Genomic DNA, 25,653 nt, shown 5'->3' on the forward strand with positions numbered 1-25,653 from the left:
TCTCCTTGTGGTCCTGGGGGGAAGCCATGGACTCCACCAAGTCTGAACCCCTGAAAGGATCACCAGAGGTAAGCCACTGTTGCTGCTTCTAGTTTTCCAAGGAAAACTGAGGTCTGGCGGGAAAGGCTGTTTTATTTCTGGGCCGGGTATGAGGATCTCGCTGTTTGTGAAGAGAGCGGAAGTGGACATACAATGGGTGAGTGGTGCGTAAGAGACAGCCGCGGGGCTGGGAATTGAACTCCGCGTCCTGACTCCCAGGTCAGCAACACTAACTGCTTCTCCACTCTGCCTTTCTAGTGTCTCGTACACTGGTTTACGTCACTGAATGTGTTTACTCTTTGCTGACTGCAAGAGCCCTAAAGAGCAAGAGAGACGACAGCTTGGCAATAAAGTCAGAAGTCAGCAGTCCCCTGGGCCCTTGGCCAAGTTTCTATTCCAGGCAACTTCTCCCTCTCTCGCCTTGGTTGACGTAACCTGAGCCCCAGCCCCGCCCCAAGTAGGGGCCAGGCCCCGCCTACAGCCCTGGCGGTTTTAAAGCCAAACTCGGTTCTCCCGGATTGGTTCCGCTTCAAAACAAAGGGGAGGGGTAATACTCGCTGTGGGCCCTCGCTGCAAGGCTGGTTTATGGGCTCGGGCCTCGTGTCGGGACCACCGCGGTATCTCGGGCTGCTAAAACCAGCCCGCGGAGAGTGCCAGCCTGGTAATAAACCAGTGACTACTGTGTAAAGGTGGCATAATCATCGTAAAAATAAAAGCCGTAATTAGGCTAACCACCATCCGCCTCCGCCTTGGCATTGGTCCTGACTCACCCAAACGGCACCCTGGCCGTCGAGGGAGAAACTGAGGCACGGGCGGAGCCAGTAGGCTGGAGAGACCAGTCGCCCTGAGTTCTGCAGCTCTCCAATCCAAAACCCGTTGTCTGGGATCGCGGTAAGGGGCTAAACCCAGAAGCGCCTACAAAGTTTGATTCTGATATAAGCCCCCCCGCCTCTGATGACTGCCCCACAACCAGGCCCCAGGAAAAGACCCGCTCAGCGCTTGGAGACTGGGAATTGGACTACAGCTCCCTTAGGCCTTTGCGGGCAAAGGCGCGCTCCTTGCCTACGCCCCGAAGCCACCCGCGGCTCCTTGCGCCGCGATGCCGCCCGGGAGTTGTAGGGCGGCGTCGAGCTCTTTCCAGGGAGCTCGCAGGCTTGAGGACTCTATATCCCTTGGTGCCCTGCGGCTGTTTCTGACGCGACCGGGTGGCCAGGGAAGGTGGGGGTGTGGCCTGCGCAGGGCCCCACCCAGCCCTCCTCTGGCTGGCTCGACTCGGCCGTGGCAGTAGGCGCGGCGGCGGCGGCGGCGGCGGCGGCGGGGGGGGAGGGGCCGGGCGGGGGGCTGGCGGCAGCGGCGGATGGACTCGCGGGTATCGGAGCTGTTCGGCGGCTGCTGCCGGCCCGGAGGGGGCCCGGCCGTGGGCGGAACCCTCAAGGCTAGGGGCGCCGGCGGCAGCAGTAGCTGCGGTGGCCCGAAGGGGAAGAAGAAGAACGGAAGGAACAGAGGGAGCAAAGCCAACAACCCCCCGTACCTGCCCCCCGAGGTAAGCACATGAGAAGTGGCGGGGTGAGAGGAAACCACTCCTTCCGGTCCCAGGACTACAGGAAGGCGGGTCAGAGAGAATTAGTACCCCCTTCCGGTGTCAAGACCCCCAGGAGAGGAGAACCCTTCTTTCCGGTCCTAGGACCCTAGGGAGGAGGGACAGAGAGACTGGGCCTCCCCCTCCGGTGTTAGGACCCCAGGGAGGAAGAGTGGGGAAAGGGGATCCCACCTGCATCCCTTTGGGAAGAACAGAGTAAAAAATGCCCCGGTCCCCTCCCTGCTGCAACAGGAGAAGGGAGACTGCATCCTGGGATGAGGAGTTAGAGTTTTCTGAACTTGTTCCACGGGGAGGAGGGGAGTACCCGGGAAAAAAGCAATATGTTCCGTCCTTACACACACACACACACACACACACACACACACGCGCGCGCGCGCGCGCGACAGTCAGGCTTAGTCCTCCCGCCCTTTCCGTGTTCTATGAGGGAGTGGGGACAGCTTCTACCTTCCTGCTCCATCTGTCCCTAAGGCAGATAATAACTGCTACTTTGTCCCTCTTAGAAAAGGAGGACCCAGGGGAAAAGCCTCATCAAGTGGTTATAAAACTTTAGCATGTATGAGAACCACCTGGATTGCTGCTCCACCCCTAGAATTTCTGATTCAGTAGGTCAAAGGTGGCCCTGATAGTCTGCGTTTCTTATAAGTTCCCAGGTGATATGAATGCTGCTGGCCCTGGGACCACACTTTGATAACCATTAGCCTAGACCATTATCTTGTACCACTTTTTGAAACCATCCTAATTCTTCATCTCCAGCAAAATGATAAAAAGGAAGATCTTTACTGATGGGAAAAGATCTCCTTTATATTCCATGAGGTGGAGATTATGGGTGAAGACCTGTAAGAGCCTGGGAGTCAAAGGGCCTTGAAGAGATGGAATGATGACAGGAAGGGGAAAAGAAAAATAAAATGGTCAGGGAGGAGGAGTGCAGAAATGCAGGACAGGCAGAACAGGCAAATCTCATATCCTTTTGTACCCGAGAGGGGCAGGCTCAGGCAACAGGATCCTTCTGTGTTGGGTCACCTGATGTAGGGAAGAGGAGGAGATTGTGGGATGGACTCAAGATTTCACCTCAACTGAGGCATGAGAGTTAGGGGACAGGAGGGGAAAAGCCACAGTGAGTCTAGTTTGTGGCGTCTGTCTTCTTCATTATATTTTGAGTTTCTTCTCTTCATCTCAACCCCAACTTTGGAGCCCTGCCTCTCTTTCACCTGGACTCCTTTCTTATCAGGCTTGTAGTGACCAGTGCTGAGCTCACCCTTTGGCCGTGCTCCAGAACCTCTTGCAACCTCTTATTCTTGATGTCATCAGCTGAGAGGGGCGGGCAGGAAGGAAATGGTGTCTCTCAGATGAGTGGCAAAGAATGGCCTCAGCAGCCTGGACACGGAGAAGACATAGACTTGTGGGGACAACAGTTTGAGGCCCTGGGGGGAAGGGAGGGGGAGAATCTTGCATCCAGGAAGAGCGTGCTGCCAGTGATCAAAAAAGGAGGGAATCCGGGTTCTGTTCCTGGCTTAGATGGGTGACTAACTGTGTTCTCAGAGGCCTTTCCTTCAGAGGGGTCACACTGGGACTGAGTATAGGGCTGGTCTGCCATGACCTTTGACAGACACCTGCCTAAGCAGGTGCAGCCGAGGCTTCCTGCTCTCTTAAGTTAGCTGCCTGGACCGCAGGGGGAATCAAGGGGAAGTAGGGGTTAGGTCTGGACAGTGTGTGGTAACTGCTCCCTGTTTCTTTTCAGGCTGAAGATGGAAACATCGAATATAAAGTGAGTCTTAGGTTGGGGAGGGTCAGGCTGTCCTTGCTGGCGTGGGATGATTTCTTTGAGATCCTTCTAACTTCATAATCTGTAGTAATTTAAAGATGTGGTACAGGGTAAGGACTCTGTACCTCATTCTGTTGGAAGAGGACTCACTGTTAGAGGAGGTCAGGGATGAGGGTAGTTAAGAGGGAAGGGAAGGTCCTGGTCCTTTCGGCAGGACAGATGGGGAGCATGTGGGTTCAGGAGGAGCATCTCTGACTTTACCTTCTCATGATACCTCACCTGCCCTAAGCTGAAGCTGGTGAATCCATCCCAGTATCGTTTTGAGCACCTGGTGACACAGATGAAGTGGCGGCTCCAGGAGGGCCGCGGTGAGGCTGTCTACCAGATTGGAGTAGAAGACAATGGGCTGCTGGTGGGGCTGGCTGAGGAGGAGATGCGGGCCTCCCTCAAGACCCTGCACCGGATGGCGGAGAAGTATGCTTCCCCTTCCCCTTGGTTCTCCTTTCCCTAAATCTGGACCCACGCATGCCCAGTCACCTAGGGCCTGCCTCCTCTTGACAAAGGGCTGAAGTGGGGAGGGTTAGTTTTCTGGGATCCTCTGCATTGGATCCAGGCTTTTTTGCTCCTTTACTTAAGGTTTGTTTGTGTAAAGGGAGCTGTGTATATGGGATAGACTGGAGGGTGGGTAGGAAGTGAAGAAAGGTGTTGGGAGCTCTGTGGGAGGTATGAGAAGGCCATTGGTCCAGAGCAGGGATGGAAGGGGGAAGGGGAGTACAGGTGAGATGTGGCAGCTGTGGCCTTGCTGTGACAGGGTCGGGGCAGACATCACTGTTCTCCGGGAGCGAGAAGTGGACTATGATAGTGACATGCCCCGGAAGATCACCGAGGTGCTGGTACGAAAGGTCCCTGACAACCAACAGGTGGGCCCACACCCTTCCCTGCCTCTCACGCCTATGCTCCCTGGGAGGACCCCGTGGTGGCAGACTCTCCCCTGGCCTGGGACCCTGGGGTGGGGGTGGGGTCCAGTTCATCGTTTGGTCCCCAGAAAGTGCCACTGCCTTTGACCTTAACTCTCAGTGGAGAGAGGTGAAGGGTTGGAGCCCTGACCTCTGACAATTCATCCACAGTTCCTGGACCTCCGTGTGGCTGTCCTGGGGAATGTGGACTCAGGGAAGTCGACTCTGCTTGGAGTCCTGACCCAAGGAGAGCTGGACAATGGGCGGGGCCGGGCTCGGCTGAACCTTTTCCGCCACCTGCATGAGATTCAGTCCGGCCGAACCTCCAGCATCAGCTTCGAGATCCTGGGCTTTAACAGCAAGGGAGAGGTGCATGCAATCAACGGGACCCAGTGGGACCAGACTCTAAGGATGGGATGGTAGTGGTGAAGGACAGAGTCTGAGGTCAGAGTGTGGAGCCTTTCTGGAATAGTGTAGACGAAGGCCCTGAGGGCACTGAACCAGCTCTGACCTCCTTAGAAAACAAATGGGGAATCAACTGAACTAGATCTGAAATGGGGCTCAGGGTTAAGAGGCAGGGTCACCCAGGGACTGGTTTAGGTCCTGGCAACTCTTGAAGGGTTGGGGAGGCTGGCAGGGGGCACTGAGAGCCCTGGGCTCTGGGCCAGGTGGTGAATTACAGTGACTCACGGACGGCAGAAGAGATCTGTGAGAGCAGCTCCAAGATGATCACCTTCATCGACCTGGCAGGCCACCACAAGTACCTGCACACCACCATCTTTGGCCTAACGTCCTACTGCCCTGACTGTGCCCTGCTCCTCGTCAGTGCTAACACTGGGATTGGTACGAGGCATTGGGGCAGGGATGGGGCTGGAGGGGGGTGCTGACTCTCCTACCCTGGGCCTCCTTAAATCTGGGAGCCAGACCAACTCCCCTCTTGCTCTCTCCTCCTTCCCTCATTCTAACTCTTCTTTTGCTGCCTGCTTGCTTCTCTGAGCAGCCGGCACCACAAGGGAACATCTGGGGCTGGCACTGGCCCTGAAAGTGCCCTTCTTCATCGTGGTCAGCAAGGTGGACCTGTGTGCCAAGACCACAGTGGAGAGGACGGTACGCCAGCTAGAGCGGGTCCTCAAGCAGCCTGGCTGCCACAAGGTCCCCATGCTGGTCACCTCTGAGGACGATGCCGTCACTGCTGCCCAGCAGTTTGCCCAGTCCCCCAAGTAAGCCTTTCTCACTCCAGAGCCCTGATCCACAGGGATGGCTCCACAGGGCCCCAGAGCATGGGGTACCCCTCCCCCTAGGGCCAGACCAGTTCTGGTTCAGTTCTGTGGTTTTTCAGGTTGGGATTGTAGGAGAGAGTCTTTGCTGAAGGCTGGACCCTTCCCCCAAGCCAGCTTTGCTGATGCCTGGGACCCTGGAGACGAAGTGCTGTGCCAGGCATTTCGATCTCCCTGTGTTCTGGGATGGGCCTCACGTGCCACACTCCATGGCTCACAGAGAGAGGGCCCCAAGCTCCTGAGAACCTTAGCAGACAACAGAGAGGAGCCCCTCGCCACTCCAAGAGAAGCTCACCTTTCCATGTATAGGGCTCCAGCCTCTGCTTCCTGTTGGAACTTCCTCATCTGCCCATTCCGTGCCTCCCTCTACAGTGTCACCCCCATCTTCACACTGTCCAGCGTGTCTGGAGAGAGTCTGGACCTGCTCAAAGTCTTTCTGAATATTCTGCCGCCACTCACCAACAGCAAAGAGCAGGAGGAACTCATGCAGCAGCTGACGGAGTTCCAGGTAACTGGCCATCTGAACAGGCAGTGAGCTGGGGATCTGGGAGGGACCAATTCCAAGCCCCGAGTCTGTTTAGAGGTTTTGGACCTGCCAGCCCTTGATAGAATCTTCTTTGGCTTCAGGTGGATGAAATCTACACAGTACCAGAGGTGGGGACAGTTGTTGGAGGGACACTTTCCAGGTGAATTGCCTTTCTTACTACCCACCCTACTCAGCCCTCACATACCCAAACTCTGGAAGACATCATAGCCCAAAGGAGACCCTGGAGTTGAACAGAGCCCATCTAAAGGATGTGCTTGTTTGTAAATTAGGCTTTCACCATCGGAGGAGCTGGAGAAAGCTTGTGTATTGGCTTATAAGGGAAGAAACAGTATTGCTGCTTATTAGGACTCTCCAGGCCCCTGGGGGAGAAGTGTGGGTCTTGGCCCCAGGAAGAAAACTAGAGTGCATCAACTGACTTTATCTCCAACTAGGGAAATGAGAGGTCCCTTAAGACTCTTTCCAAAGCAGAGGATGAAACCCAAGGGGATAACTGCTTTTTCAGGAATCAGGTGCTCAGTGTCGAATCAACAGGTACCTGTCTGCCAGCGTCACTGCCAGCCTTTCCTGGTGTTAGCCTTCAGTCTGAATTCTGGACTGGGGCAAGGCAGTCATCTCCCCTACCTTCCAGTTGGAATTTAGGGTCTCTTTCTCCCACCCGAGGGACTCAGTCTTAGAAGGGAAGGACCTAGTAGAGAAGCAGGTAGGGGGGCTTAGGCTGACGCTGTGCCACCTGCCCTGTGGGCTGCAGTGGGATTTGCCGTGAGGGGGACCAGCTGGTGGTGGGCCCCACGGACGATGGCTGCTTCCTGGAGCTGAGAGTATGCAGCATCCAACGCAACCGCTCTGCCTGTCGTGTGCTGCGAGCTGGTCAGGCCGCTACGCTGGCCCTCGGGGACTTTGACCGAGCACTCCTTCGCAAGGTGAGGTGGGAGGGGGGGTTGGAGAACACAAAGAGAAATGCCTGGGAGGCTGGCTTCTTGAATGAGAAGCATCTGTCTAAGGTGCTTCAGGGGAACTTGAAGAGAACCTAGTCCCTAAGCCAAGAAGCTGGTTACACAGACTGTCTGTGTATGGAAAAGGCTTAGGGTACTCACAAAGCGCAGATCACGAAATGTGAATTACTGTGGTGCAACCCGAATGTCCAGGACTCTGAAAGCACTAAGCGTTAGAAGGGTTCGAGGACATGAAAGGTGGGTAAGGAAGGGCTCCCTCAAAAAGAATAGTTTTCCGTATTGTCTTCTGAGGTCTTTGTGTTGGAAGTCCTAGAGGAGGAGGAAGTTGAGGAGCTGTAAGGGGTGTGAGGGTGGCCGGGGAGGAGAGGCTAATGTGAGGTCTGCCCTTCCTGGGTCTGGGGGCTGTGCCTCCCCAGGGCATGGTGATGGTGAGCCCAGAGATGAATCCCACCATCTGCTCAGTGTTCGAGGCAGAGATAGTCCTGCTGTTCCACGCCACCACCTTCCGGCGAGGCTTCCAGGTGACAGTACACGTGGGCAACGTACGTCAGACAGCAGTGGTAGAAAAGATCCATGCCAAGGTGAGAGGGGCCCAGCCATGCCCCTGTTTTCCTAGGGAAAAGTCAGAATTCTGCTTCCAGAAAGGAGGAAAGCCTGTCCCCATATTCGTAGAGAGCTCCCTTATCCCACAAAGGGGACAAAGCCCCACTTGGGGGGTGGGGCAGACACCTGCTAGGCCCCCGAGGGTGGAGAGCCAAGGCTGGTAGAGACAGGAGGTGCTTTCCAGGGCCAGTGACCATGTATCTGCTGCAGGACAAGCTGCGGACAGGGGAGAAGGCAGTGGTACGTTTCCGCTTCCTGAAACACCCAGAGTACCTGAAGGTGGGCGCCAAGCTGCTGTTCCGGGAGGGTGTCACCAAGGGCATCGGCCATGTCACCGATGTGCAAGCCATTGCAGCGGGAGAGGCCCAGGCCAACATGGGCTTCTGAACTCCTCCAGGCAGGCACAGCTCTACTGCTGTCTCTACAGTACATAAGGTGACTTCCGGCCATGCTGCCCCCTGTTAGCGGCTCTGCGTGTTAGTAGGCTAGGGAGTGAGGGGTGCTCTCTACTGCTTGCTCCCTGCCAGCTCTTCTGGAGAGACGCCAAGCTTGGTGTGACCAGGGAGGGGCAGTCCTGAGGGAGAGGACAGGAGAATTCAGGGCAGTGCTCAGCAGCCGTGTGTCCGCCTGGTTGGCTCATCAAGCCTGGCATCCCTAACGGCCTGTCTACCAGAGGGAGCTGATCACCGCCACGTTGGCCCCACTGTCAGGACTGGGCATGATTCGCCGGTGTGGTCCCTGCACGTCAGGAATTGTCACAACAACTGGGGGTGGTCCTCGAAAGCACTCCTTTTTTCTATACCTCTTCTCAAGGCCATGTAAGTTGCCCATCTCTACTTGACTGTGGACAAAAGACATCTGCTCCTGGCCCTCTGGTGGCCCAGGGTCTGAAGAAGTGGCACAGGGACAGTGAATGGCAGTGCTCCCGCCCTGTGCTGAGACATGAGGTCTGCTCTTCAGCTTTGTCTCCCTTCCCTTCTTCACTCAAGGGCCATGTCCCCAGTTCCTCCTCTCAAAGGCCCCACAGGTGCTATTTGTTGTGCTGGCCCAGGTGTGGGGCCGCCAAGCTAAGACTTGGCGTACCGAAGGTCAGCTGCATGTCAATCAGTCTTGTCCCCTCCTCTGCAGCGATCTGCTAGTTTTAATGCTGGATCAAACAGGTTGTTTTGCCACAGTCCCCAGACTGGTGGCTGGGGACCTGACTCACAGCTCCCCATCCTGCCCCCATGTAAGTCCTCTCTTATTTTAGTAATTTGTAGTGATCATCCCTTTCCCACTGTTGCAGGGAACCTGGAGGAAAGGGAAAGATGTTGCCATACTTGCTATTCTTTAGAGCATGGATTCCCTCTTTCCCTTTGTTAGTGTCCTGGGTTCCCATGGACTCAGGGATTTGGTTGAGGTTTCTCTGCATATATATATACATATATATTATATATATATATATATATATATATATATATATTTAAATACACATATATATATTGTACAGAATAAAAATGTTTTATTGAACACACTGTGCTTATGCTTAAGACCCAGGCGCATCTTCCAGAGCTGGATTCCTCTCCAGGATCAGAGACGAGTGAAACCCTTACACTGCTGAGCCCTGAATGGGGGAAGAACACATTTGGTATCTCATTCACCCTGCCTCCTTTCCTCTCCCCCACTTGGCTATCAGTATTCCAGTGCTGTGACTCAAGGATTCTGGCCTGTTTTGCATAGTTCTTTGAGTGAGCAGAATAGAAAGTGAAACTGCCGCCTTTTCAGCTAAGATAGGTGTCCACCCTGTACTTGAGGAGTTGGCCACTTGCTAATGGTCACAGGGGTAAGGAGGCTGATGACTATGCCCTGTCAGAGATTTGGAGATAAGCGTGCCAGCTACTTAATGATGAGTAGAACTTAGAGACATGGCAGTCTGGTCCTCACGCTTTTCCTAGCAATGCAAGGTAGCCTGAAGTGAGGTTTATATAATCTAAACTGGCTTTTTGGAGCCGAAAGCCAGCTGGCGAAACCTTTGTCCCTTCCTCCTGTTTGTGTTCAGAGTACCTGACTACCACATTTTATGGGTGAAGAAATGTGGCCCAAGGTTAAAGTCAACTGTAAAAAGCAGGGACTACAGGGACTTCCCCGGCAGCCAGTGGTTAAGACTCCACGCTTCCACTGCAGCGGGGCGAGGGTTTGATCCTGGTAGGGGAACTGAGATCCCGCATGCTGCGCAGTGTGGCCAAAAAAAAAAAAAAAAAAGCAGGGACTACATTTTCAGTACTGATCCTTGCAAAAGAAATTTAATGATAAATGTGGGCCATGGTCCCACGGGTATTCTGCCTCCAGGGTATTAAAGTGATAGCCTCCCCACCATTCAGGCTCAGCTGCTTTTTATATATCACTGGTTTAACTTGCTACTAAGAAGCCTGTGGTTGAAGAACTTCCTCTTGGTGTTGGGAACTAAGAACCATTTACTTCCTACTGTACAGTTGCTGATAAACCGCTATGAGGGAAGGTTATAGTCAGCAAAAAGGTACTATAGCCTTCTCCCAACACTGACGTTTGCATGTCTGTCTGCTGCCCCCTCCACAGGCTCACTGCCAGTATGCTGGGGCAGGGCTGGCATTCCCAAGAAAACAACGTGTGCTGCTGGTATTGTCTTTATTGGTTATTCACTAGTGCTCCCCCTACCTCCCCCCACTACCTGTCTTGGCCTCTAGAAGGTCAATGAAACCAAGGTTTCTACCACATTACTTTTCTATTTGACTCCTTCCAGTCAACTGAAGTGCTAAAAATTTGTTCAACTTGATCTGTACAGCACCCAGAGGAGATTTTTTTTTTAAACTTCTCCCTAGATTAGGAAAGGAAGTTTTGGAAAATGATACCCAGACATCTCCACAAACTAATGAGGCACTTTGCTACATTAATGCAACATTGAGGAGTATAAAAAGGTGTATAAGTAGTATGTACATTTTGATTGTTACAGTTCTGGTGATCTTAAAATTTTCAGTATATACATTTCATCCAGTGACTATCAAGCACCTGTTGTGTGCAAGGCACTGTGAATTCTTGCCTTTAAGAAATCTACAAGTCTAGTAGGGAAAGAGCCATATATACAGTAAGCACTATCTTTTATTAGATATTTAACTGCCACAAAAGTGGAAGGTCTTTCTGGAAGAAGAAATAATTTGCTAGACACAGTGGTTTTCAAATGTTCCCCCTTCAAATTACAGACCCCCAATTTATAAATAAGCTAAAATAAGCCTAAAAGTACTGGTTTGAGTACATGTATGGGAAGGGGGACTATGTATTCTGTTCTCCCTACCCTCTTATCTCCCCCCTCCACTGCCACCACTCAGTTCATCTTTGATTGGGTTCTCTGTGTAATCAACATTTCCCATATCAGAAAAGCCAAAACTGACTTTCCACACATAAGAATGGAGATTAAGAATACAGTACTATAAACATGGACTAGTGCAAAAAGCTACAGTAATTCATTTAAAACCCTAAACTAAAGATTCACACTTCAGTAGGGAAGAGATGAACGTGCCAGTGACCCTGAAGGCCCAAGCATTTACCTCTTACATTTGTCTTTAGGGTTTAAGGAAATGACCTTGCCCTCTACAAACCTGGTGGGCTGTTATTATCTTCTAGATGGGTATTTCTCAAATTTGTTAATATACAAATTCAGTAGGGGTGGGGGTAAGGCTGAGACTATTTCTAACAAGTTCTCTGGTGGTGGAGCTGCTGCCCCTCAAAATCACACTTGGAGTAACAAGGTCCTAGAGATGATCTAGTTCTGATCATGACTTAGCCAATCTAAACAGAGTTCCTGAGCTGGTCCAGTAACAGTCTCACTGCAAGAGGTAGAAGGGCCAATGGCTAAAATTGTGGCTATGATAGGGTTTACTTGAATGAAATTCAGTATTTATTGAGTAGCTTCTCTGTACACAGTCCTGCCCTAAATTAGTTACCACTTTAGGGTTTCAGGTCTTCACCTCACATAAAAAAATTTTTTTAACTTTTTTTCACTCAGTTCCTTTTATGTGCCAATGTTAAGCTACATACTTTAAGTACATTTTTCTTAATCTTCAGTAATCTAAGGCATTATCTCAGTTTTACACATGAGGAAAGTGACTTGCTCAAGGCCGTATTCCAAGAGGCAAAGCCAGGTTTGGAACCAGATCTCTTAACTTCCGAGGCCCAGGCATTTTAAACTGTATGACACTGCTTCCCTAAAGACTAACAATTAAAAACTCAATACAGTTGTATCTCTGGAAGATGAGTTTTTACATCCCTGTCAACAATAGAATTAGAATCCCTGAGTTGGAAGCCTTAACTCAGCATCTAACCAGATTATTTTCCTTATTAAAAATTTTATAAAGTTATAAATTTCCTTGAGAAGTGAACATATTTCCATCTCCCAGTTACAAATAAAAAAACCCTGCGGCAAGCCTGAGGGCAGCACTAGTGTGTTAATGGCTTAAAAAATGATTCCAATGTCTGCATGCCCTCAGGCCTAGGGCGTTTATTCCTGGAGGCCAAAGGGCTCTTGGGATTTCTTTTGCCTTGAGGAGAACTGGCAGGAGCAACCCGGGGGTTGGAGTGGGGCTGCAAAAAGGATTTCTGCAAGTCCAACGCAAAGTGATAGTCTGTATGCTCTGGCATCTCCCATACAGGTACCAGAGAGCCACACTTCTCACAGGGCACTTGGTCCTCAGCAGCCAGAAGACTGGAGGTAGTAGGTGCCTTCTGAGCCACCTCCAGAGCAGACTTGGAAGTTAAAGAAGCAAGGCTGCTTAGGCTGTTCTGGGCCAAATCCATCTCTGCAGGAGTTGCTTTGAAGGATCCTAGCTTCAACACCTTTTCACAGACAGGGGCACAATCTGGACACTCTGTTGGAAAACAATTTGGTAACTCTTTAGGACTGGACTGTGGTTTTTGTGGAGGGAAGAAAACATTAGTAAGCTGTTTCTGCTTTAGAAGCAGACTCTTCTGTTTAAAGAAGGGCTCAGTTCCTGAAGTACGACTGGTTTGGAAAGGTAATGAGGGCTTGGAGGGTGAATTGCTTATGGGGGCCTGCGTAGTGGCAGTAAGAGAAGAAAGTGAAGCTTCTTTGACTTTCTGCTTTTCTGCAGCTTTCTGGAAGAATGATTCCAGAGAAGTGGTTGCTTTCTTAGTGGTTGTCACCACTGGGCCATTTTCCTGGGTCTTATCTTCTGAACGGGTAGTTGGCACCTTTGACGGAGAACTTGGGTCACTGCTCAAGAAGATGGTGATGTCTGTGCCAGGTGAAGGGGCAGAGGCAGAGAATTTGGTAGCACAGAGGAAAACCATTGTAAGGGGAGGGGACCTGAATAGAAAGTAAAAGAATAAGATTAGCACCAGGTCACAGGTTCAGTTTGTAAATGATTGGGATTCTGGTTCTGCCACAAAAGGAAACTGTTACTGCAGTGGTTCTCAGACTTTAGGGTATATTGGATTAATAGATTCAATAGACGTGGGATGGGCAGAGAATTTGCCATTCTAACAAGTTCTCAGGTGATGCTGATGTTGCTGGTCTAGGACCACACCTTGAGAACCACTGACTTTGGTGAACACCTACCAAGTCAGATGTGTAAGTTGGATCCCCTGACAGCTGGGTTTATTGTTTTCATAAGATAACTTCTGCAGAGCTGCTGAAATTCAGGGTTGAGGCAAGAAACTATTCAGGGCAATAAAAAAGCTTTAGAATATTTAGAGTGGAAAGACTTTTGAAAAAATCCTCTTACGCACTCTTCTGTTTTTAAACAGAACCGGAACTCTGACAGACTTTGAACTCTGGAATTTTTAGAGAATGAAATTTCACAGCTGCTTTGGTTATCTGGTCTCAGAAATATTTCAAGAAATTCCTGTCATAAAGTTCCTCATGTCTAATTACCCAAATAAATTTTCACATGAGTTGAATTTTGGAAGATGAAATGTGCTTTTATATACAGATTAGTCCCTTGATGAGGTAAATTTAAAAGTTATCATGACAGTATCTCATTATTCTCCTCTTTCATGCTCAGGGACAGTCTTATAATCAGACAACGTTATGCTTCCCTGTCAATATTTGACACTCTTGGTGAGTAGTATTTGTTATAGTCTGTCAATTTACAAGGTTTAATGTGAACATAGTATCACAATTATCATTTGGTTCAGTAAAACCATTCAATATTTGAAAATAAATATACCAGGAAGTAAAAGTAAATTATTCTAAGAACAAAGACTCTAACTTTAGAGACCCATACATGTAGTACCCTTATATTCAGATATGCAGTAACTTAGGTGCCTAACTAAACTTTTTTTTATAATCTCCAATGTAGATCTATAAATAAGCAACCAATTTATCTTCCTCACATAATTATATTTACATTGTGAATCTGGAATACTTTTTTCAATTTAAGAGGCTATGTTAAATAAATAATTATGGTATTCCAATACTGAAATCATTAATATCTGGACAGTAAATGAACATACTCCAGTATATACTTGGTTATCTTTAATGGCCAGCTGAAGTGAAGTTTATTATTATGACATTTGGTATTACACCAGTGGAGCTTGTAACTGAGTTGGGATGTGAGAGAGAGATTACTGGTGAATAGGTCACTTTCATTATCAAGGAAGATGATTTTAAGATAGAACCATCAAGCAGTTGAGAGAAAAGTTCCCTGAAACTTGAGTTCTGTACTCCTAAGTACAATTGGTCATTCCCCTGACTATAGCAAATTGATATAGGCAGGGATAGTATTGGTTTACTCTGCCTCTCAAACCAAATGTAGGCAAAGAGGCTGCAGCTGAGCTGCCTTGTTTCTGGTGCTTCTACTGTGTCCTACCCCAGCTGGAATGCTTATATACCCACTAATTTTAAATAAAGACAGGGTTTAAGTCTCAAAAGAAGATGAGTTAGAAGGAAACTCACCATTCAGTTTGGGTTCCTGAAGTGTTACAGTTCCTGATGAGAGCAAATGCATCATGGCTCATCTTGTGAGCATCATAGCGAGGAAGGGCACAGCAGCGGCGCAGGCTGCTGAGACGTCTGTCTCCTTGGACGCGAATGCTCACGACCAACTGAGTGGCCACCCTGTCATTCTGTGGGTGTAAATGGATTGAGACAGAACTGAAGTTACCTTGAGCATGTGGATTCTATATAGTGATGTCTGTGAGAGGAAAAAACCAGGGTGACAGAATGGTTTGGGAATAGGTTTAATTTTTTAAAATTTTGTTCTGTTTCTGAGTATAAATAATTGGAGAAGACATAATTTAGATGATGGAATATTAGAATATCTAGGCTATTTTGACAGGTAATGGGAACAGGACAGAATAAATGAAAATGGATTCTCCTGAATGTTTTGTTTTGTTTTTTGGTGGTGTCCGTGCAGGAAGATTATACTAAATACTTGTAATACTATATTCTAGTTTATGACTGAAGGAGGGTTCATGTAAGTCATTGAAAGGGTGTCAGGATTGAGTAGTGGATCTATTCTTTAATCTGCTCTGATGCTCTTATGCTTAAGAGCAGAAGTGGACTTACCTGGTGGCACAAGTGGTTAAGAATCTGCCTGCCAATGCAGGGGACACAGATTCGATCCCTGGTCTGGGAAGATTCCACATGCCGCAGAGCAACTAAGCCCATGTGCCACAACTACTGAGCCTGCGCTCTAGAGCCCGTGAGCCACAACTACTGAGCCCGTGTTCCACAACTACTGAAGCCCATGCACCTAGAGCCCGTGCTCCTCAACAAGAGAAGCCACCGCAATGAGAAGCCCACACACTGCTATGAAGAGTAGCCCCTGCTCGATGCAACTAGAGAAAGCCCATGCGCAGTAACGAAGATCCAACGCAGCCAAAAATTAATTAATTAATTAAAAAATACGTGTTTGTTAAATGCATAAATGTTTCAATCTTAACAACAAAAAAAAACAGCAGTAGTTTCCACTAGCGCCTCCTTACAGCCCATCTATAGAAGATAAAGTGTAGTGAGCCTGCCTCTAGAGAGCATGATCATTGATACACTTTTCAGTGACGTCTAAGCACCTGAATACTGTTGATGCAAAGCAAACTAAGAAATAAAGGTCGAGGCAAGAAGGTAAAAAGTATACATAGGGATCCCCTCAAAATCGAAAGATTCTAGTGAGAAGAAACACCCCTAAGACAAACCAAGAGCAGCAACCAACTTCTAGGTAAAAATACATTTTGTATTTTTGTGCATTTTGTAAATACAGTTTATACAGATTTGTATATCTCGAGAGAATACAAATAGGCAATTACAAACAAGTCCTTGTTGACTAAAACCGTTCAACTATAACTGACTGCCTACTATGTATCAGGCACTATCTAGAGATACAGGAGAGAACAAAAAGTCCAGGCCCTTCTGGATCTTATCTTGTAGTAGGAGCTGCATATAATAAACAAGTAGGCATGTGATAGAAATGACCACAAAGTGCCATGGAAAAAAGCAGAGTAAGGCAGGGAGTGATGGAGGCTGCTGATATGACAGGGGAGTTGGGGAGAAGGGGAAGGTGAAATTTACTTGGTGTGTTAAATAAATGGGGAGGAGGCCAGCAAGTGGAGTCTAGAGGGGAGTGAGCTAGGGGGAGATGATAGGACATAAGGTCATTGACTGTTAGAGAATAAAGAGATGAGAACGGAGCGACACCTAGTGGGAAAAGTCAAATAGACCCATAACACAACCTCTTTACGATGCCTCCCAAAGAACATTTACCACCACCTCAGCTAAAAAGGGCCAAACAGGTAATTATAGATGATTCCTGACAGTATACAGTTGATGTCTCAACTGGAGAGGACACATCAAAAAATACCATCAGGAAAATGGAAATAAAATCCACAGAATGGGAGAAAATATTTGCAAATTATATATTTGACAAGGGACTTATACCCAGAATACACACAGAACTTTTAAAACTCAATATAAAGAGACAACCCACTTCAAAAATGGGCAAAGGATCTTGACAGACATTTCTCCAAAGAAAATAAAATAGCCAATAAGCACCTGAAAACCATGAGATACCACTTCACACCCACTAAAAATTTTTTAAAAGACACTAACAAAGATATAGAGAAATTAGAACCCTCTTACATTGCTGGGAGTGTAAAATAGTGCAGCAACAGTCTGGTATGCTAACATAGAGTTGCCATGTGACTCAGCAATTCTACTCCTAGGTATATATACAAGGGAAATGAAAACATGACTACACAAAAATCTGTACATGAATGTTCACAGCAACATTATTCATAATAGACAAAAAGTGGAAATATCCATTCACTGATGAATTGATAAATAAAATGTGGTATATCCATTCAATAGAATGTTGTGATAAAAAGGAATAAAGTACTGATAGATGCTACAATATGGGTAAACCTTGAAAATATTATGTTAATTGAAAGATTTCAAGCCAGTCACTCAAAAAGCCACATATTCTATTATTCCATAGATATGAAATGTCCAGAATAATTAAGTCTATAGAGACAGAAAGCAGACTAGTGGTTGCGTAGGGCTGGGGGAGTAACTATTAGTGGGTATAGGATTTCTTTTCTGGGTTATGAAATGTTCTTAAATTGATTATGGAATAGTTGAACAACTCTGAAATATACTAAAACTACTGAACTGTATACTATAAATGGGTGAATTTCATGGTATGTAAATATATATATATGTATCAATAGAGCTTTTTTTTTGAAAGAGAGAAGATAAACCAATCAGATGTTTCATCTTTGACCTACGACTCTGTCTCTAAAACTGAGTACTTCTTTGTCACATGGACTATGTTAAAGCCGAATAATTTACAGTCCAAACCCTAAATGTCCTGCTTAATGGTTCTGTACTCTGATGAAGATCCACTGTATATTCAGAGTTGCAGTAACATTTAGATAATATACAAAAAAGTAAAAGCAAATGGTAATGAGGGAGACAGGGGTAGTCAGGTCTTAACGTTCACAGATCCAGGCTTTTGAGAATCATACTGAGTTTTATGGCAGTTTTATGGGAAAAGATAAAAGATTTCTTAAACTTTTCCAGCTGGTATCTTTTTGTATCTTTGTTTCTACTCCATAAGGTAAGGAGCAACTTGTATTTAAATCCCAAACCTCACCCCAGGAATAAAGAAAGAAAATCTTACATCATTTCGGTCCTTGATTAGTCTCTCCTCTAGTTCCTGGGCTAATTGCAAAAGCCACCATTGTACCTAAAAAAAGCATTGAGACTTTAATCTTTCATTTAAAGACTCTAGGTTTATTATAGAACTAAATGGTGGTTTTGTTCAGTTCTCCCCAAAATGGAAGTGTGTAACAAAGTCTCCCCTGTTACAATCCCCAGATCATAGAAATCTTCCGTACTCTGACCTGCCCTAGCTCAAGAGCTTTCATTCTTTTCCTGCTGGCATGCCATCAGGTGAATTTCAGGCATGTTCCAGCTCTGAGAAAAAAAGACACAGTGGGCTTCCCTGGTGGCGCAGTGGTTGAGAGTCTGCCTGCCGATGCAGGGGATACGGGTTCGTGCCCCGGTCTGGGAAGATCCCACATGCTGCGAAGCGGCTGGGCCCGTGAGCCATGGCCGCTGAGCCCGTGCGTCCGGAGCCTGTGCTCTGCGACGGGAGAAGCCACCACAGTGAGAGGCCCGCGTACCACACACACACAAAAAAAAGACACAAACTTGAGGCACAATATCCTGGCCTCCTAAGATTTCACCTACCAAAAAATGAGTAATTCCATTTCAAACTTCAATCAGCTCCATTCTATTTCTTTTCAGATGGAAGAAAGGGAAAAAATAATAATAAAAAAAATCCCAAGTTAAACTAATCAATTTTCAGCACACAAAAAACCTTCTATTTCCTTCATATTTTACAGCATAAAGGTCCCATCTAACTTTCCACAGCTACCAAAACCTACCCACCAACTCCCTTAAAAGAGGCAATGTTCTGTCAAGAATGTCTGCCTACCTGTTCCCGAGCAGCCAGAGCTGTTTTTCCTGGGAAGTTCTTGCTGCAGGCAATGGTTTTGGGTATTTGCCTGGGTCTAACTGGATCATGTTCAATCCCCCGGCACATGGCATATAGCCAAGATCTAATGAAACCAGCAAAAAAGTTTAAGGTGAAAGCAAATGATTATTCTTGTTAAAACAAAATACCTAGATTATACTACCTTTTATCCCTTTCATGAAAAAGGGAAAATTTGTTCAAAATTAAGTACACCTCACCCGTAACAGAATCCTTGCCCTTCCCAATGAATTCCAGTAATGATAAATTGCCGAGGAGAACACATTATGCTTTCTAAAGCCAAGTCATCATTTGTGTTTTGGGAAAAGTGCCAACTAAGCCACATATTTCATATCCCCAAGTATTTTTGGTACTTAGTAAGCAAAAATACAAGGATTTTTAAGAGAACAACAGCATCTTAGCACACATAAATATTGTACATGTGTATATCAGAGCTTCAGAGTAACAGCTCCTATCCACCAACCTATTTAGGCACGTGAAAAAAACTAGACTAATAGGTTATAATGATTTAATATTTTAAAGCAAAAGGACCAATGCAATTACCTCGAGGAGCAAATATTAACCTAAAGATAGGTCTAAATTTTACCTGATGCTCTTGTCTACATTTGAATTTAGCATATCCATAAAGGTTATGATTGAAAAGCATTAGGAATCACTTACCCATTCTTCTCCCCAAAATGACTCTGGAGCTGGGATTCAGTGAACTGGGTCAGTTCTCCCATGTATTCTACCCCCAGGGTTTCAATGACAGAAGCCCCTAGCTTTCCTCCAAGATGACGGCTAACAACAACCAAAAAAAGACAAAAGATTTATAGGTCACATCATAAATATCTAGTTAGCAGGGAAAATGAGAACACACATTGGTCCTGTAAACTATTGATTTTCTAGCATAAGACTAGACGACTCTGGGAATTCAGTACTCTGGAAGTTAGGGCCTGGGAAGAAGACTAACCATAGCATAAACACAAGGGTAAAGTCATTAATTAGTTATCAAGTCAACTGTGTATAAAACTTTCAATTGTACAGGATCTACTGTCCCATTTAGGGATTAAAATTCCACCTCCAAAACAAACCCCTTCTATAGCTAAAACATTTTATATTTAAGAATATAGTAAAAAAAAAAAAAAAAACAACTCTTCAGCTTGGCCTTTGAGATGTCTAATAATCTGTCCTCAACCTCTCTGTTCAGTCCTTTTTCCATCACTTATCTTCCTCAATATGGTCCCAGTTCACTGGAAATATATTTTCTCCCTCTTGGTGCTCAAAACAGTCTCCAAATTGGTATTTCTCTTCTATTCTCATCTGACTCTCCCATGCCTTTTTCATAAGTCCTTCTCAGATGACTTTTATGAACTTTGGTAACTACCTGTACAATTCATTTAGCAGTTACTCACATATAGTCTTGATGATAGCACTTTCACTATTGCTTTGAACAGATATATCTTGTCCCTTCAACAATATTATAAGCCCTTGTCAAGGACACACTATTGGTATGCACAACCTAGTTATTAATTTTATTTGGGAGCAATTCAGTAGCCCTGAACAGCTTGATACGCTACTAGAACAAAGAAAAGAAGTAAAATTCCTATTTGTTATTTAGTAACAGGCTTGAGTAAAAAACCTAGAAGGAAGTTAAACATATAGCTAAAAAACAGTTCATTCTTTTAAAATTCAGGATTAAGTATCTTCCACAGATAATCCGGAATTGAAAGTTCATTAAGAAAAAAATCTCAGCATGTTTGTAAAATTTTCTGTGTCATCTCCCTCCTGTCCCCATGGTACCTATTTTCCCTGGCTCCAATCCTTAAGGAACAGAAGAAACTACAACCAGAGAGGGCCTTCACATATATAGAAGTGAAATTTAAGGTGCTCCCTGAATACTTACATTTTGCTAATAGGCACTTGGCTGAAGAGCTGTGGGACTGACCCATGTGAGACCAGGGTCTGCCGGTTGGGCTTGTTTAGTCCACAGGCCAGCTTTGCCAGAACCTGGAGCATGGAAAGTATAAAAACCCCATTACTGTCAACACCCACACACAGAGTTGGTGAATATTAACACACACATATACACGCATACACACGGCACAGCTTAAGGGCTGTAACTAATGGTTTCCACGTTAAAAACAAAACCAAAACCAGAAACTCAAGACATCTCCAAAGCTTGGTGTCCCACAATATCCACAGTGGAAAACATGACCCACTATCATTATCCTCATTGTCCTTTCCACATCTTCCATTCTCAGTCTTTCTTTAGTCATTTATTCCACCCTCATCTATTCCTTAAGGTTTTCCTATTTCAAGAGGGTGAAAAAGTAGAGAAGCTACAGAAGAGACTTAAGATGCATTTCTTAGTATGTCCATATGAAAATGCTAAAACAAACTCATTTTACCCTACTCCATTTATATACATTTCTTGATTAATGGTTAGTCCATTTTGAGTCCCGGATTTAATACAGATTACCATCATTTAGCATCTGTGATAAAGACTGGGCTCGAAGTCATTGTCCAATAGCAAACATCTTCTTATATTAAATAAGACTTCAAAATGAAAAAACCCTTGAGAAGTCTTTTCAAAGAATAAGGTACTTCAGTGGTATCATTTAACAACTTACAATTGGTAGGAAAAATATAAAATCACTCTTCAGATTCATTGGAGATTCCCTGAAACTTTTACTAGGCCACATTTAGTCTAGTTTAAATTATTACATTGAGACTTTTGTTTCCCCTCCCTCCACCTAACCAGAAAAAAAAAAACCCCAAAACTCTACTGAGTAGTTTGGCAACTTTCCTCTTCTTGGGAATTCCCTGGTGCTCCAGTGGTTAGGACTCGGTGCTCTCACTGCCGTGGGCTGGGGTTTAATCCCTGGTTGGGGAACTAAGATCCCACAAGCTGAGCAGTGCAGAACTTTCCTCTTCTTGAGTGAGGGAGAGAAGGTAGTAACTAGAAATAATCAGCCACTGCCCAACTACTGAGTCTACACCAAAGGGGATGAAGATCCCAGGGCCACACTGCAGTTTAATCAAAAAGCACAGAACAAAAGCATAGAACACCCAGAACTCCACATAAGAAGTGAGATAATACTAGAAAATTCAGCAACCGAAAAGGAAAGAAATAGGTTCCTACTAGCCTCCTCCTTTCTTTGTTTGCTTGCAGGATCTTAGTCCCCTGACCAGGGATTGAACCCAGGGCCCCTGGCAGTGAAAGTGCCGAGTCCTAACCACTGGACCACCAGGGAAGTCCTGCCTCCTCCTTTCTTTGGATAGTTCAGTCATTAAGGAAATACTGTGGATACAACTATGTAAATAACCATTTCCAGCAAAATTTTCAGCCTGCTTCTTAGGAAAGTACATGTGTAATGTCAATCCCCATGATAAAGAATTACTTAGGTTTTTATTTGGTCTTCACCATGAAGTTTAAGTAGAAACCCATTTCAAAGTATATGTGTAATGATTTAAATGCCCCACTCATATCTATCCTGGCTGTTTGTTTTTTGTTTTGTTTTTGTTTTTCTTTTTTTTTTGTTTGTTTCTATGCCTGCTGTGTTTAACTACAGATATCTGTGTTTCTCTTTGAAATCTACTATTAGCCTTCACCTTATTGTGTGAAATCCCGGCTGAACACTGAAAACCAGTCTGCCTCTCTATGGCTGCTCTCATTTCCTCCACGATCACTGCTCCCACAGTGAGCTGTAGGTCTGGAGAGGTGGTGTTATCAGTCTGAAGAGAATCAAGCCATTGCAATAAGCCTTGTTTTCGCATTTCCTCTGAAAAGTTGAGAGGTAACAGTTAGACTTCTTTTTTAAAAAAATCAAGGTTTTATTTGTGTTATCTAATGCAGAAATGCTTAGATTTCAGGTACTTTACATATGTAGGTTTTCACCAAAAATGGCAGCCGTTTTAGAAGACTATTCAGTATCACAACAGAGATAAATTTCTCCTTCATACCAATTCTAGCAGCCTTATCTCCCAGCATAGGCTGAACCTTATAAGCTCTAATAAGCAACAAATATTTTGTATTGTCTTTCATGAGTAATGATTTAAAAGTACATCTGTTTTCTCTCTCCAGTTTTTGAACTTTCTTCTTCCAACTTCCCTTGCACATCACCAAAAATTCTATTAAGTTACTCAATTAGAAAATATTCAGAATTATCGCACGCTTCAGTATAAACTTAAGTTAGCATTTATGTATTTTTAGAGACTGGTTCCAGTTGAATAGCTTAAGTCCAATCAGAGGCACTAGAAGATTTATTCTCTTGACAAACTATTTAAATTAGAAGTAGCTTTGTACCTTAGGGCTTTGAAAATACCTTACTATCCAATTTAGAACTAGTCATAGTTTTGAAAAACATTTTAAAAGTATTATATAACAAGGAAGTTAGGAAATATACACATGCTGTTTTAAAGAGGCTGTAATGAGGTATGAACAAGGCAAGAAAATTCAAAATATCTTGGAGAGGCAGAGTGAAGGGTCACATATATGGAGAAGAGGAGGAAGATGAGCACATAGAAGGAAGTATTTTCCAGCTATTGAGGGCTGCTGTTTCTCTCCTTTGCTGGTCTATCTCCCTCCTCTAACACCGTAACTGCAGATATAGAGCAACGTTCTCCTCTTCTCTGTATATATGCTTTTTCTCTTGGTGAACTGGTACTGGCTTATGTTTCAATTTGTTTATGCTAAGTACATGCAAATCTTAATCTCTATCCCCAAACTCTTAACTTTAATCCCTTATTTCTACCTCCCTACAGAAAAAGTCTTCTTGAATTTTTCATTACAGTATCAAACAAAATACTACTAAAGTCAACCTTTATTATATCTTCCTCCCCAAAGGTTCTCTTTCCCAAACAACTCCCTATTTCTCTTAAAGGTTTAAAATCTAATATTGGCTTCTTTTTTTAAAAAATTAATTAATTAATTTATTTTTATTTTTGGCTGCCTTGGGTCTTCGTTGCTGCACACGGTCTTTCTCTAGTTACAGCAAGCAGGTGCTACTCTTCGTTGCGGTGTGCGGGCTTCTCATTGCGGTGGCTTCTCTTGTTGCAGAGCGCGGGCTCTAGTAGTTGCAGTACGCGGGCTTAGTTGCTCCTTGGCATGTGGGATCTTCATGGACCAGGGCTCGAACCCATGTCCTCTTCGATGGCAGGAGGATTCTTAACCACTGCACCACCAGGTAAGTCCCTTGGCTTCTTTTCTTTTATTCCCCTTTATTATAGTTACTTAGTTACCAAAGCCCACTTCAAAATATTTCACATATCCATTGCAACCCACTGTATTTTATTCAGCTTTTCTTCATTCTTGCCTAGGCCACCTCAAACTTCTTTGTTTGTGGTTTTTGTTTATTTGTTTTTGGCTGCACCATGCGGCATGTAGGATCTTAGTTCCCCCACCAGGGATCAAACCCATGCCCCTAGCAGTGGAAGCGCAAAATCTTAACCACTGGACCACCAGGGAAGTCCCCATAAATTTATAGTTAACTCTTAAAAATCACGTAGTGTTAAGTCTTCCAACTTAGTTCTTTTTCAAAATTGTTTGCCTATTCCACATCCTTTGCATTTCCATACAAATTTTAGAATCTGTTTATCAATTTCTATAAAATCCTGCTGGGATTTTGGAGGGAATGCAATGAATCTGTAGGTCAATTTGGGGAGATTTGAACTCTAATATTATTTAATCTTTCAGTCCATGAGCATGGTCTCTTCATTGATTTCATCTTTAATTTGTCAGTGATGTTTTGTAGTTTTCACTGAACTAGTTTTTCCATATATATTGTTAAATATATCTCTAATAATTTTATGGTTTTAATGCTATTCCTTTTTAAATGTCAACTTCCCATTTTAAATTTTAATATATAGAAATACAATCAATTTTTGCATATTGACTTTGTCCCCTGCAACCTTGCTAATCTCACTTATTCTAGGTTCTTTTTTTGGGGGGGGGAGTAGATTCCCTAGGATTTTCTATAAACATGGGCATGTCACCTGCATTTGACTAGAACTGTTCTAAGAGTGAGCACTGGTAGTTTATGCCAAAACTTCGGAATTAAACTGATAAACCTCTAGCTATGGCCCACAACTCTAGGGACCATAACTACAAAAGAGAAGTCCCTATACTGGTAACAGGTGTACCTTCCTCTGTGCTATGAGCTGATTAGTGCCTTCCAAGCTCCCTCTGGTTGTTGGCAGAATTTATCATCTTGGGGACTTCCCTGGTGGCAAAGTGGTTAAGAGTCCACCTGCCAAGGCAGGGGATGTGGGTTTGATCCCTGGTCTGGGAAGATCCCACATGCCACAGAGCAGCTAAGTCTGTGCGCTACAGCTACTGAGCCTACGCTCTAGAGCCGGTGAGCCACAACTACTGAGCCCGTGAGCCACAACTACTGAGCCCGTGAGCCACAACAACTACTGAGCCCACGCCCCAGAGCCCGTGCTCCACAGCAAGAGAAGCCACCGCAATGAGAAGCCCACGCACAGCAACAAAGAGTAGACCCCATTCGCCACATCTAGAGAAAGCCCGTGCGCAGCAACGAAGACCCAATGCAGCCAAAAATAAATAAATTAATTAAAATAAATAAATTTATCATCTTGTGGCTGTAGGATTGAGGTCCCCATTTTCTTGCTGGCTGTCAGCAGAGGGCAGCTCTCAGAGCATAGCCATGGGGGCTTCTCCAAAGGCCCTCTTACAATATGGCGGCTTACTTCGTCAAAGCCTGCAAGCAGTCTAGCCAACTCTTACAGCTCTCAACTTTGGCAGTTAATTGATTTATTTTTTTAATTTTTAATTTTATTTTTATTATTATTATCATCTTTTTTTTGGCTGCTCCGGGTGGTATGTGGGGATCTTAGTTCCCTGACCAGGGATCAAATTCATGCCCGCTGCAGTGTAAGTGCGGAGTCTTAACCA

General features: G+C 45.4%; 2 protein-coding genes across 2 annotated transcripts in view; one reads left to right on the plus strand and one right to left on the minus strand.

The window, feature by feature from the left end:
- The first annotated feature begins 1,228 nt into the window (after positions 1-1,228).
- Positions 1,229-9,251, plus strand: GTPBP2 (GTP binding protein 2). The gene is made up of 12 exons (XM_079933399.1): positions 1,229-1,582; positions 3,378-3,404; positions 3,691-3,875; positions 4,213-4,321; positions 4,529-4,726; positions 5,026-5,200; positions 5,358-5,577; positions 6,007-6,142; positions 6,262-6,320; positions 6,930-7,101; positions 7,551-7,715; positions 7,948-9,251. The coding sequence occupies exons 1-12, from the start codon at positions 1,397-1,399 to the stop codon at positions 8,122-8,124; spliced, it is 1,809 nt and encodes a 602-aa protein (XP_079789525.1). The 5' UTR covers positions 1,229-1,396; the 3' UTR covers positions 8,125-9,251.
- A 4-nt stretch (positions 9,252-9,255) lies between these two features.
- The window catches only part of POLH (DNA polymerase eta), a 31,003-nt gene continuing 14,605 nt past the window's right edge, over positions 9,256-25,653 (minus strand). Inside the window, exons 5-11 of the mRNA XM_079933401.1 lie at positions 22,350-22,519; positions 20,641-20,744; positions 19,416-19,535; positions 18,699-18,822; positions 17,880-17,945; positions 14,663-14,832; positions 9,256-13,072 (exon numbers count right to left, since the gene is read on the minus strand). Coding sequence (XP_079789527.1) covers positions 12,187-13,072; positions 14,663-14,832; positions 17,880-17,945; positions 18,699-18,822; positions 19,416-19,535; positions 20,641-20,744; positions 22,350-22,519 — 1,640 coding nt within the window. The 3' untranslated portion in view covers positions 9,256-12,186. The remainder of the gene's footprint in view (positions 13,073-14,662; positions 14,833-17,879; positions 17,946-18,698; positions 18,823-19,415; positions 19,536-20,640; positions 20,745-22,349; positions 22,520-25,653) is intronic.

The sequence above is a fragment of the Stenella coeruleoalba genome (assembly GCF_951394435.1).
Source record: "Stenella coeruleoalba genome assembly, chromosome: 10".
Lineage (NCBI taxonomy): Eukaryota > Metazoa > Chordata > Mammalia > Artiodactyla > Delphinidae > Stenella > Stenella coeruleoalba.

What these genes read in the sequence shown, in the direction of transcription:
- GTPBP2 (XM_079933399.1), top strand. Translation starts at nt 1,397, where the DNA reads ATGGACTCGCGGGTATCGGAGCTGTTCGGCGGCTGCTGCCGGCCCGGA. An exon ending in GCTTTAACAGCAAGGGAGAG is followed by an intron (nt 4,727 to 5,025) that starts GTGCATGCAATC and finishes GCTCTGGGCCAG; the next exon opens with GTGGTGAATTACAGTGACTC. An exon ending in GTTGGAGGGACACTTTCCAG is followed by an intron (nt 6,321 to 6,929) that starts GTGAATTGCCTT and finishes TGTGGGCTGCAG; the next exon opens with TGGGATTTGCCGTGAGGGGG.